This window comes from Citrus clementina, unplaced genomic scaffold, assembly GCF_000493195.1.
Source record: "Citrus clementina cultivar Clemenules unplaced genomic scaffold, Citrus_clementina_v1.0 scaffold_3, whole genome shotgun sequence".
NCBI classification, from domain to species: Eukaryota; Viridiplantae; Streptophyta; class Magnoliopsida; order Sapindales; family Rutaceae; genus Citrus; species Citrus x clementina.
Genome location: NW_006262339.1, coordinates 32570423 through 32584495, shown reverse-complemented (window position 1 = coordinate 32584495; position 14073 = coordinate 32570423). Strand labels below are relative to the sequence as shown.

Below are 14073 nucleotides of genomic sequence, written 5' to 3'. Positions count from 1 at the left end.
CACTCAGGCACGGCTGATTACTTAGAGAATAATGTGGGTACGTGTAATTGGGCAAGGTTTGAATTTAAAGGTAGGAGATACAATATACTTACCACCAACATTGTGGAAAGCGTGAATTCTTTAATTAGGGAACCACCGAAATTTCCTGTAACTTATCTTATTGATCACTTTAGAAAAATATTACAACAATGGCTTTATGATAGGAAAATTGTGGCTGAATCGATGAGCACTCGTCTAAGGACGTAGGCAGATGAGATAGTCGGAGAAAGGAGAATTTTGGCCGAAAGAATGACCATTCGGCCTGTGTCTCAGCATCGATTTCACGTTTTGGGTGAAGGTATGAAGGAAGGGATAGTTGACATTCATGAAAGAACTAGCTCCTGTAGAGTATTCCAACTCGATCAGCTTGTTTGTGCGCATGCAATTGCTGCTTGTCTGACTGTCCGTGTGGATTACATAAGTCTTTGCTCTGATTATTACTTTAAATATTCATTGGTCATGGCATATGCAAAACCAGTGGCGTTGGTTGGTGACATGACAGATTGGGACATTCCAGAAGAAATCCAGGAAATCAGAGTTAACCCACCGATCGAAGCACCACCACCTGGTCGTCGTCCAGAGTTAAGAATTCCTTCTATCGGTGAGAATGTTAACCGAAGAACTGTGAGATGCGGTCGATGCAACCAACCAGGTCATAACCGCAAGAGATGTAAAAATCTCATTGTGTCGAATCCAAACTGACTGTATCATTGTAACTAATTATAAATTCTGAACTCTTATTATAATTTATTTTACAATTATATGTAATGAGGTATATTATTTTATGTTCATTTGCATAATGAGTATTAAAGTAGATCAAAATTACTTATAGCTAAATATATGAATATATCAAAAGTTTATATCTATTAAAAAAATAATCTACATCCATATATCAAGTCTGAACACAATACAATGACTTACAAGGCAATATCGCCAGTGAATATATCTACAACAATTTTCTTCCTAAAGTAATGCCCGTGGCTACTATCAAAATCAAGTTTTAGCCCGAACATCAAATACATTGTAAACATCAACATAAATACGCCGTAATCACCACTTCCAGGTTCTTGTTGGGGCACATCCTTAACGATTCTTACTTTCCAAGGGTTGGCATTCTGCAGCTCAGGTCAGATGTTGTAGAATCCAACATCTTGTAGCCATTGAGGGAAGACGACCTAAAGAGGTTTGAATTTACGCAAATATGTTTTGTCATCGCGAAAGATAACCAACGAGTCGTAAATCCGCACCCTCTTCGCGCGAAGGTCTACTTGAGCTAGTACCCAATGATCGCCGCCCAAATTCACAAGGATGAATATCTACATAAAAAAATACTAAATTAGTATATTTTATACACAATTACCATAAGATTGAGTGACAATTCTTACCATATCAACGTCCGTAAACGGTTTGGACATAATATCTTTCCGCCCATCCATATATCAGTTCAAGTTGCTGCCATATTGTAATGAATGGACATCACAACTACCATTGTTCCATAATTGCTTTAGGAACACCTATTATACGATGAGTAGAAAATTAATAACATTTCGAGATATTTAAAATATCAAAATTATAGTTAATGATTATAGAGTTCGTAAACATGCCCAAAAGTATGTATCTGTATGTGTGACACGCTGCGGTAGTGCATTTGAAAACCGACGTTGCTTCTCGCTAATCAAGCGGTAATACATGTGAATATGTTGTGAAGGGATTAAACCAAGTAAATTTAGAACATAATTCATGCTAGCAGAAATATGAACAATATTGTAATGTACTGACCATTAAACACACTTACCTCGTCACCAAGCCACCCCATCAAAGCATTGCCCATGAGTATTTCAAAGAAATTTCGGGACTGTTGGACGGGCTGATCCACGAAAAATTTGCCGGCAAACCACTGATCAAACTTCTCACATAGCCTTGAATCTTCTAATCCCCTAAGTGGATTCATATCCACACTCGATCTTTCATCAATTTCATAGTCTGTAATGTTCATCAATTTCATCAATTTCATAGGCCTGGCATTCCTAACTCTCTTGAAAGGAGGAATGAAGTAAGGACTGCCAATGATATACGACGGTCAGTACGGACGGCCAAACTTACAAACACCGGGAGGTACCTCCGTGAATATCTGTACACTGTCGCCACTTATGTCCCCATATAAACTGTACAACGACATAGGGGTGTGCTCGTCGTCATTACCAGCATCAGTATGCGTACCGTAGCTAGCATCAACGTTTGGACCATAGCCATCTGGGGCTTGTTGTTTCGAGGAGATGAACATATTAAAATAATTTCGGGTTTGAAATTATAATAACATAACAAAAGCATATGAAACTTGCTCACTGTGTGCGAGGGGCCAAACGGAGAATCAACGTACGTGCCCTTTGAAGAACCCGCGCCAAACGAAGCCATAAACCCATGACTGCTTCTCTGTATTGTTGTGCTTCTCTGCGTTCTGCCAGAAGTTCTGACCTCAGTTCGTTAATGGAACTGTGTCCAGTCTGAAGTTCCGACCACAACTCGTGAATGGAAGACTCTATTTTGTCCAGTCGTTGAACGAAATAATCATTGCGAAACTTAGTCCTTACTTATTATTACAAAATAAGAAAGTAATGACAAAGTGCTGAAATTAGGTATATGTGATTAAACAAAATGTTCAGGATGAAAAAAGTTACCTCCGGCTCATTTCTATCATCTGAATCGTGTGCGGATTCATAATGGTCGTCGGCAGCACAGTCATCCTCAACATGACTCTGCTGCAGTCCTATTTGGCTCGTGGTGTCATGATCCACCTCGTTGATTGAAGGCTGGTGCTGCACCAAGTAAAACAGAAAATAGTAAATACAAAAAAAAAACAAACATATAAATGACTTTGCATCCAGTTTTCAATGATACTATAAAGGATACCCACATTACGGACCTAACTTGGCAAATATGGCACGTAATCCTCGACGGTCTTCCAATAATTTGTGGCTTTCTCATTTGCATCCGGTTTGAGGGTTTGGAAAATGGTGCCATCCTATCGTAAAGAATACCAAATTTTCAATTAGTATAACCATCTATTATTTAACGGTTATATACATACATACATATAAATGACTTCAAGACGCTCGTTGAGGTATATATAGACTTCGCCGAAGTTTATATTTGAAGAAGCCATGGGCTTCCATCGCACGATCTGAGGACCCTTCCTCCTAATTTTCACCACCCACTATGATGGTAGTCCTCCAATCGCTTCAAAAATCCATGCCTTCAACAAGGAAAGATATGAAGTAAAAAAACGTGTCATTAAATAATTATTATAACAAAACTAAGTTATAAAAAAAAATTCTTCACTCACATGCACTGCAGACGTAAAGTCGTAAAAATTGTATTTCTTAATTCTATGCAAGGGATTTTCTGCGCTTGCCCTCTTAAATTTATTGGCTGTGCCGTTCAATGCATTATTAATGCTTTTATATATTGTTTCCTATGACAAACGACCCCACGAACAACTTCGAAAGTGATTTATGTCATCTACCTTATTAAGCAACTTGAAATTGATTTGACAATGATCTTTTCTTCCGTTTAGTGGTCTATCAGCAAAGTAAAACATGACGATTTTTAGCGCATCGGTGTCATCCATAGTCTTAAAGTCTAAGTTCATAAATCTTTCCTCGAATTGGCCAAGATTTATATCGATTCCTACCTCCAAAGTACTTCTTAAGTAACCTATGCATTGTTTTATGCTTCGTCAGGACGACATTTTTGCCATAGCAAAGTCCCGTTACTAGGCACCACTCTCCAATCGATAGCCATATTAAATGGTCGCCAACTTGAAACCATAACTCATTCTATTCATTTCCAGCGCCATGGGACACTTGCCGAAGCAATATATTGTGCACAATTGCGCCACTGAACGGATAGCTTCGGCACTGTAAGAAATGCCCAAATATATTGTCTTTGAATAGTTGCAACTGTTGCTTTGTTAATTTTTCCCAGATGACATTAACAACGACATCTAATTTGCACATACTCGTGATACGCCCGGGAAAGTGATCAGCATAAGGTATCTTCATCATTCCTCGTTCTTTCGTCGGTCCGGGTGGGTTATGCAATGCTATTTTTGATTTGCCCATTTATCTAGTACAAGTTAAAAGTATTATATGTTAATAAATTATGAACAAAAGCAAAAAAAAAAAAAGGCAACACCAAACAACGAGCTGTCTCTTGGTGCGACGGGGGTGCGACAGGCACCAAGAGCTGCGCCAAGCGCGCAGGCTGGCACGCGTCTCGCGCGCGACATGCGCATCTCGTGGGCGAGGCTGCGCCTGTCGCCCGCGAGATGCGCGCGGCACGCTCATCTGGAATGCGCGCAGCACGCTCATCCGGAATGTGCGTGGCATGCCCATCCGTGCACGCGGGATGAGCGTATCGTGCGCATCTCGCTTGCGACAGGCGCGGCCTCGCGTGAGGGGGATGCGCATCTCGCGTGCGTTAGGCGCGGCCTCGCGCGCGCGAGATGAGCATCTCGCGTGCAACAGCCGCGGCCTCGCGCTCCCCTTCACTTCCCTTTCCCTTCCCTTTCTCTTCCCTTCCCTTTCCCACATGCATCTCACCCACCACCGCCATTAAACACCAACAACAACAACAACAACCCAAATAACAACAACAACAACAACCCAAACAACAACAAGAACAACAACAGCCCAAACAACAACAACAACAACAACAACATCAACAACAACAACAACAACAACAACAACAACGACAATAACAACTCACCTAAGGTTTCCAATTTTTGTCTTTGATTTTGGAGATCTCCGAAGATTTTCAACGTGATTTAGCTTGTTTCAGCCGCCGACAACTTCCTCCACTGCCGATCTATGCCGCCGACGATGTATACAGGATTCCGGTGATGAGATTTTGGTGAGAGGGGGAGGAATTTGCTTGAGGGAAACGTGAGAATGCTGAGGGTAATTTCGTCCACAATTTGGTGATTTGACTAATGTTGATAGAAAAAATTTGGGGGGGGGGGGGTTAAAGTTGAAAAATGCTTAATTTTTTTGGCTCTTTTTGTAAATTTCCCTAGACTTAACTGTTTGGTGGTAAATAATAAAAACTGTGAAGAAAATGGTTCCATGAAAGAAAGCAATTTAAATCACTTCTAAGCCAAGTAGATTTCAACAAATGAGGAAATAAATTAATAATGTAAAAGGTAGAATATAGATGAAGATGACGCCCCTGAGCTTATACAATAAAAGCCCTTCACCAATACCAAAATAATTAAACTGTTATAGGTATGAATAACAAATTACACTCAAATTCGATTTTGGGGTCAATGCCATGGCGATCTTCATCAACAAGAGCCAAACTTAACATTTCGGTACAAAACTGATCATCTGGCTTCGGCCACAATGCCTGATTTGCAGATTAGAATGAAAAAGCAAATCAATGATCCATATAATGTAGCGAGATTAGAGTTGTCTCTTCAACAGTGGATGACTACGATAGACAGTAAGCTTATTGCACATAAAGGAAACAGCAAGAGCACTTTTGAGTTTACCTTGTGATAATATGTAATGGCCGCAGAGAAGTTATCCTGCACAAGAGACCCAAAAGAAACAAATTCGCCACCATAGACTCTAGCAGTTTTTTTAACGCAACGGTGAAGATCTGACAATAGTTTTTTAAACCCTAAGCTGCAAATATTAGATGCATCCAATAAACTAGTATTTGCTAACAAATACTACTTAGATCAATTTGCTAACTACTCCTCACATCAGCAGAATATTCATAGGCACACAAGTTTTCATTGAAAAATGAATTAATAATAAATCCACCATACCTGCAAATGGTAAGTGTAAGCAAGACCTGCATAGGTGCTCAAACTTCTATTGTGCTCAAACTTCTATTCGACAACGTCAGCGCTCGCTCGTAACTGGATATTGCCTCATGATATATCCTGAAACATGATAGATTCTAGAATCAGGTTCAATAAACAATAAGTCAAATGTATGTTTATAGATTAGCAATACTAGAAATAAACCTAAATCCACCGCCTACTAAGAAGGAAAAAAACAAAAACATGAAAAAAAAAGTACTCTTCCATAAAGAGAAAAATATATAAACGGGTAGCATATGAAGTAGCCAGTAGAGAGTAGACCAATCCATAATCCGGCATATCCTTATTTAAACTATTTGCATCAAGTCCTTTTAGGAAGTGCTACAGACAACTTCTACGGCTCCTAGTAGTCTCTCAAGCTTATTGGGCAAAGCTGATCATAAGCAGCCATGACGGTATAAGGAAGGTTATACTTCTTTCTTATATCTTCATGCTGCTCACAATCTCAGACGATGCAAACTGAAAAATCTTACATTATTACCCTATGCTGGAATCCCTAAAATAAAATGCATTTATCAAGATAAAGATGATCCTCTACTTGAAAATTTAGCCAAAAAAAAAAAAACAAATCTAGATATCTGAATGATATTTCATGTAAAATTCAACAAAAACACAATAAAATAAAGGATAAATATCTTGAGTAGGCAATAGAACAAGAAAATGCAAGTGACACAGCCTATTCCAATAAATTTAAACATACTTTAACTTTCTGTAAGCATGTGCAAGATTCACCACGGTTGGTTCCCACATTTCACTTAAAGAGGACGGAATGTGCGCTAAGGTCTTTTCAAACCACCACACATTTCAAATAATTGCTGGTCAAACTGGTGATTGGGAACTCATACAAAAGCCATAACATATAACAATAAAAAGAGCACAATTCCTGAAGGGCACCGTTTGGGATTGAATTGGACAACTATAGCTTAAAAACTAAAGCACTAAAGTATTTGGTAAACACCAGCTGTTGTAGCTTGAAAGTTAACTTGATTTGATTTTACACTTGTATGATGAAAACTTTATTATATCTTTACTAATTTTGTCAAAATTATTATTTAAAAATTATATTTACTACAAGCTATTAACTTTTATTTAATAGTTGCAGCTTTTTTCCACAACACCTGTAGCTTAAAAGCTATAACACCTCAACACCAAACAAGACCTAAGTTTAAATCAACTAGAATTTCATATACTTAAGTAATAATATTATTAAAAATGAAACACTAATAAGGTAAACGGATCAACAGAAAACAGCAACTCAAGTGAACCAAACATCCTTCATGTGGTAAGCAACAACACCAAGTTCATTATATACAAGTGGATCTGATGGGCATATGGTCTTTGCCTGCATGAAAAACTGGAGAAAGGGCAGCTAATCAGAAATTCAACAATATATTCAAAGAATTATGACTAAGAGATTTGGATAAAGAAGACATTATTTTGACAACAAAGGAAAATGGACGATATGACCAAAATTCTAATTACACAGGTCTCAGAATCATGAATAAAGATTGTGATTAGCATCTGTTAGAAGTTGTCACAATTAAACAAAGAGGAAAGAAGTCGTATTCACATTAAATCCAAAGAGGAAAATGAAACCCCCAAGACAACATCAACTAGCAAATCGTATAGACCAACATCTGAATATCCAACAATCAGACTTCATATTGCAAACAAACAACCTCTTAGGAGTTCTCATTGAAATCTAAAGAGAAAAATGAAAGGCAGCCTATATTTAGAAGAAGGTAATACACCTGTTCGGCAAGCTTAAAGCTGTGAGTTCGCATGTACTCCATTCCAATATACAAAGTTGGTAAATGGCACCTGGAATAAGAGAACATCAAGATTCAACCTGTAAAAAGACAATTCATAGTGATAAGAGTACTCCCACAACACAATGCATACCATCACTAAACAATAAACAATGAAATTCATTGATCTTTACGACCATAAAACTACTATGACAGTGTGGTTTATTATCACAATAGAAAGACATTACAACAATGCCTTGGGTTGATTTAAGACTATGTTTAATCAACTTACAACATTTCTCAGGAAGAAATATGGAAATCAAATGCGAAGCATTCATCAAAAGTTTATATTGGTAAAACAGTTTATTAATATTAAATCAAAGGAGAAAAAAAAATCTTGGTTGATAACCCATGAAACCCAATTTTTTTAGTGGTAGCGCACTTGAAACAGATTAAGCTGAAGCAACAGAAATTTCATGGATTACATGAAACCTAATAGAAACTTGAGGGACCAAAAAAAATTTTTACCCACATGATTATACACCCAAAGCACACTGTTCTTCTAATTGAACAAGAATTGAATAATATCAAGATGAGCAAAATCAACCAAACCCTACCCTTAAGATATCTTTCAGAGACCAAGAAAGTAAAAAAAAAGCCAAAAATGAAATTCTAAAAGTGTTCTGAAACTTGCTCAAAAGCAAGTTAGTGGCTTTGTCCTTGTCCTCATTGCATGAATATGCTGATCCAAGGAAAAGAAAATCAGGAAGGTACAAAAATGAATAAATAATGCTAAAAATTACCCTGGAAACAAACAAGCAGCAGTGCGATAACCCAACATTGCTTGGTCACCCTCTTCTTGAGCAGCAAAAGCATTTCCATAACCTATCCAAGCGGGGGCGAATGTCCCATCAAGATTTGTAGCCTTGCTGTGGTGAATAGAGCCAACAAGAAATTAAATTTCACTAAATAACATTTCAAACCTCATATGAAATCCACAAAGGATATATTTAACAACAGCGACAAATTAACAGTGCGTTTACTTCCCATGAATCAAAATGAGCAGGAGTTGAAATGGGATAGAATTTGGAACCAGAATAAGAAATGAGAACCATAATAAATTGTTTACTATCGAATGAGCTGAATTTCATTTATGCATTTATTTTATTTCGTAGTCAGAATAGATTATTGAAAGTTATCATGATGCCCTTAGTTAAAATTATATATATTTCACTAACAAAATAAATAAATATATACATGTTTATTATAATATTGAGCGTAATACTATAATTTTCATTATTATTATTATTATTATTATTATTATTATTATTATTAATACTACTACTATTGTTATCATTAAATTTTGTTATTATTATTATTACTACTATTACTATTATTATTAGTTATTTAGTTACATAAGGTAAAAAAGAAATATTTATTATTATTATTATTATTATTATTACTACTACTAATGTTATCATTAAATTTTTATTATTATTATTATAACTATTACTACTACTACTATTATTATTAATTATTTATTTATATAAGGTAAAAAAAATATTTAATTTTCTTTAAGAATAAAAGTGTTAATTTTCCCATTTTCATTCCCACCTCTTTTATGGCAATGGGATTCCAGTACCTCATTTCCAAACTTGTGGGCTCCACGCAAAATCAATCCTCATTTCTTCATGTTTTTAGCAAGTAACCACAATCAATCATTCCCATTCTCCATTCCAATTCTCCAATTCGAGAATTAAATGCGCTCTAAAACTTTTGCGAGGTGGAGCAAGTTCCAATTTTTTCCTTGTGAAAGGGAAATAGTAACAATAATAATAATAAAGAAGAATCAAGCCAAAAAAAGATAAAGACAAAAATCTTCCCTACCAAGAAGAAACCCAAAAACCATACAATTGAAAATATTATAATCAAGGTAATCAATATTATTGAAGTCCACAAATATTAAACTGCATATATATAATGCATCAGACAGAAAAAAGGCTTTTCAACTTTTTGACAATTACAGAGCCAAGAACACTGTGTGAAGAGAAGATTTCTGAAATCTAGTATCGCTGGTTGACAGAATAATAAGCCCTCTAAAAGATCAGTATTGTTTTTCAGACTGTGTGAGAAGGATGGGCTCGAATGGACACTGTCACATCTTTCTTTTTCAATTTCTCTGAATTTGGCTTCTACAACATTCTCTTTGTCATACTGCATAAAACAAAGGGAGACAGGAAAGAAGGAAAGAAATTGTTCACTGCACTCAAACACAGCAAAAAGAATCAACATCACGAAAACATATGGGAAACTTATTATTGAAATGGTTACATTTGGAAGAGCATATAAATTTGCACACAGTTCACCTTTTTTATCAAACATGAGTAGAATGAACAAAGCCATCCATCTTCAAAACCAAATTCCAATGATGAAAGTAAACTTGTTTCTGAAATTCAACAGCAAATCCAATAATTTAAAGTATTAGCCTATTATAACATGTTCCATGAAAAATCCAATGCTAGTTGAACACAGCCAAAGAAATTTTTACCAAAATTAAATTTATATCAACATGTTTGTGTGTGACTATAATTTCATTTATGTGTGTGTGTGTGTGTGTGCGCGTGCACACTTATGTAAGAACTATAATTCAAAATGTAAACATTTTCATAATCCACTTCTCTCAGATGAAAGAAACAGATGACTAGGAAAAAACTACATCATTACCTTGCTCGCATGTTAGCATGTGATTTTCTATAAGGCATTCCAAAGCCTGAAAAAGAAATCAAGGTACAGCCATAAAAAAAATCATAAAGAATGAGAATCGATATATCTTATAAGGAACATCCAAATGAGACATCTATGTGATCAGCAGAGGTCAAATTAAAGAAAAGGATTAAAATTCTATTTACAAAAAAAAAAAAGGGACAAGCCTAGCTCAAAAAATCTAGCCCTCTTTTGAGTAATTTTCTAATCCTTGAGAAGGCAACAGTTTCCACAGGTTGTAATATTTTGCATAGAAAGTCATGTCTGAAATTTATGCAGCCACAAAATTCAAGGTAAGGAGTTTTTGAGAACGGGACGCTCCCCCCACCAGCTTATCCCTAGGGGGAAAGGAAAAAAAAAACATTGATAGCGTGTCATGCATACCTCACAGCACAAAGGATCAGCTATGATTGCTGCTTTGTACCTTAAATCATTATGAAAAAATATAGTAAGCCTTTGTATGAACTATAGCGTTTTAGTTCAACATAACTGAGAGAATAGAGAAAAAGGAATTGAACAGAATAGAGCAGATATAATGACAAATGAAAAACCAAAGAGAAGCTAATTAAGGTTATAAAACAATACCATAATAGTTACTAAAGAAAAAGAGTTGAGGGAAGAACCTAACTTACTGAAATACATGCAAGCTTTCAATCAGATAACAAAATGAGGCCACTAATTCAGACAGCATAAAACTCTAAAACAAATATCCAGGTGTGTAGGTAACCACATGGAGTGAAGCATAGCTGATCTGTCAATTGAATCTTGTTACATTTGATTTAAAACCACCTTTCTGTACTATTAGTTTTAACCTTCTAAAAATGCTGCACATGAAAGTTAGTAATGGAACAAGATAAAGAGGAAGCAAATAAGTTCCTCTGTTGTTAGAGCTGAATTTAGTAATGAGGTATTGCAGCTAAAATCATCGAGATACAAGTAGGAAGTGTGAACCAATAGAAGACCAGAATTGTGGTTGGAAGCAAAAACAATTCAGGATACAAAAAAAAAAAAAAAGACAATCTCCTTCATGTGGCTGTTAATTTGGCAATCAACCTCTTTGAAAAAGCAGAACAGAACTAATAGCCTTATTGAACTAAACCATCCCAGCATATACTACCATTCCTCTGTCACCAAATGGACTCCAGAAGACATGGGATGTTAACATTTTAAACTGTCTTATCAAAATTATACATTGATTTAATCAAGGAGAGTTTTCTAGACTACCCAATCTATATATAGATAATTCTTAAAGTAGTATCTAAACAAACTCCTTGGTTATTAAACACATATATCAAACATTCATGCATTCAAACAAAATCTGCTCAGTAATGAAATTGAAGATAAATTTACTTATGCCCAACTTAAACAAGTTTATAACAATGTTCAAAATTCTCCCATTAAAACAATAAAGTCATTTCCTTTCTTTAACAGTACGTTAAATTACTACACCTAAGTTACTATAACAGAAGACCGTTAGACAGTATAAGTTGGTATCATTTTGACTGAAAAACTAAGGGAAAATAACCATAAAGCATTTTACAATTAAGCAGAGTGATTTTCATGTAAATTCATCGCAAGAAACTAACCACAGCCGAGCTTGGGCACAATTTCCCAAGGCTTCATATGCTTTGCCTCTCAAAAAGCATATAGCTGAAGAGATCTGTAATAGAAAAAAGAAATATTGGGTCAAGTATACAACAAATGTGCAACAAATTAAAAAATAAAAGGCCAGATAAAATGAGATTACAAACAAAAACTTACATTGATTTCTCCGTCTTCCCCATCTTTATCTAAGTACATGACATTGATATCCTTTGTGTCATAAACATTACCATCTTCATCAACCTTAGCATCACCGAGCATCGACAAACACTAGTCCCACTCCTTCAGTTCCTCCTAATTATACAAAGGACAGACCAGAAATAAATAAGTAAAAGAAAAACTACCCAGTTGTATAAACAAATAAACATTCAAGAAAAACTTGATCAAAACCATTCAGCTCAAAGTCCATAATCTCTCCTTAATTGCTCAAAATCTAGTTTTCATTTTCTTAAAACACACAACACATGCAAATTTGCTAGAGCAATTCAATTTCCAAATATTTTTCATTGAAATTCTTTTGTTCTAAAATAAAAAGAACACGAATTTCAAGTTAAAATTTTCAAAATTTCCCTTTTTCATAACATAAAAAAAAAAACTAAAAACGCAAAAAGCACAAATCCCAAAATCTGAAATTCAAATTTTCTAATGCAATCAAAAAACAGAACTTTACCTGACACTTACCAGCCAAGTAACGAAATCGGAGGTCACGGAGCACAATTTTTGAGGCGTTAAGGAGGTGAAATGGACGGCGGTAGTGGCGGCCAAGGAACAGAGCCTGAGCCTGCATGTACAGGCCAGTAGGGTCATTGGTCAAAGCGGCGATTTTATCGGCGAAGAAAATGGCCGACGAGTACAAATGCTTACTCACACAGTCGCGAACCAATCCTCGAAGTTTCTCTATTTCTTCTTCTCTCATTATGAAATTGGAGATCTAAGGGAATGTTTGGTTCTCGAGAAAGTGACTTCGTTAAGAGGGAAAAATGAGGGTTTTGTTTGGAATGGGGGGTTTTGGAGAGTGAAGGGAACGACCGAGAGAGTGTGATTGAGCGGGAGCTGGTTTTGTTGAATTTATATTTGGGCTAGGCCCATGGACCCTTTTTTTTTTTTTTTAATAGATTAGATGGTTTTAAATAAAACTAACAAAATAGGTCATTAAGCCAGTCATATTGTGTCAATTTTGTGTTGTTTTAAATTTATGTTGGTTAAAACACGACTTATTTAATAATCGTGTTAAAATATTAAAACTTGAACTTGATACGAAAAATAAAATGTTAAAATATTAAAATTTGAACTCGATACGAAAAATAAAATAGTGACTTGATACGCTCTTTTAATAACTAGGTAGTTGTGTCATCTAACATGATATAACCTAAAAATTCACTGAATACCTATTTAAATTCTAACACGATTTACATCAAATACTACACACTCATTTGATGCAAATACAACATGTATGAACCATTGAAGTTTTAAATCTATCAAGAATTTTACAAAATAGAACATCAAATATATGTTCATCTAGAATCATGACCAAATTTTGAGTTTTAATGATAAGATTCTATAAATTAATTTAGAATTGAAAATATAAGTATATTTTAATGCAAATATGAATTAGTTTTGGTTAACTATTTAACAATCACGTCATTGACCAAGTAAATGCATTGAAAAATTGAATTCTAGCCTGACACGGGAAACAATTGGGTTGACTTAGACCAAATTCATTTAATAATCATGTCAATTTTCATGATAGATACATATTTATTCATGTTGTATTTGTATAGAGTAAACCAGTAATGTTAAATTTTGTCAGCTTTAATTTTATTTCATCAGAAAATGACTACTTATTATTAGACCAGTGTTTAACAAACATTGTTATAATTCGACCAAATACCCTTATTTATTAAGCATTTCATCATTATCAAATTTTCATGGATTTTTGTAATTAAATGTACCACTTAGAAAAATAGTAAAATATTAGTACATGGAGTGAGCTAAGTAAAGTATCGTCGAGTAAGTCGAATAAATTGTTTTAGT

At 35.2% G+C, this 14073-nt stretch overlaps 1 protein-coding gene and 1 pseudogene across 1 annotated transcript; one reads left to right on the top strand and one right to left on the bottom strand.

Moving 5' to 3' along the window:
* Nucleotides 1-288: 288 nt before the first annotated feature.
* LOC112099884 lies at nt 289-741 on the top strand. The gene has a single exon (XM_024187388.1). The coding sequence runs from the start codon at nt 289-291 to the stop codon at nt 739-741; it is 453 nt and encodes a 150-aa protein (XP_024043156.1).
* Nucleotides 742-2381: 1640 nt separating this feature from the next.
* On the bottom strand, nt 2382-13055 carry LOC18046523 (annotated as a pseudogene).
* Nucleotides 13056-14073: the final 1018 nt, after the last annotated feature.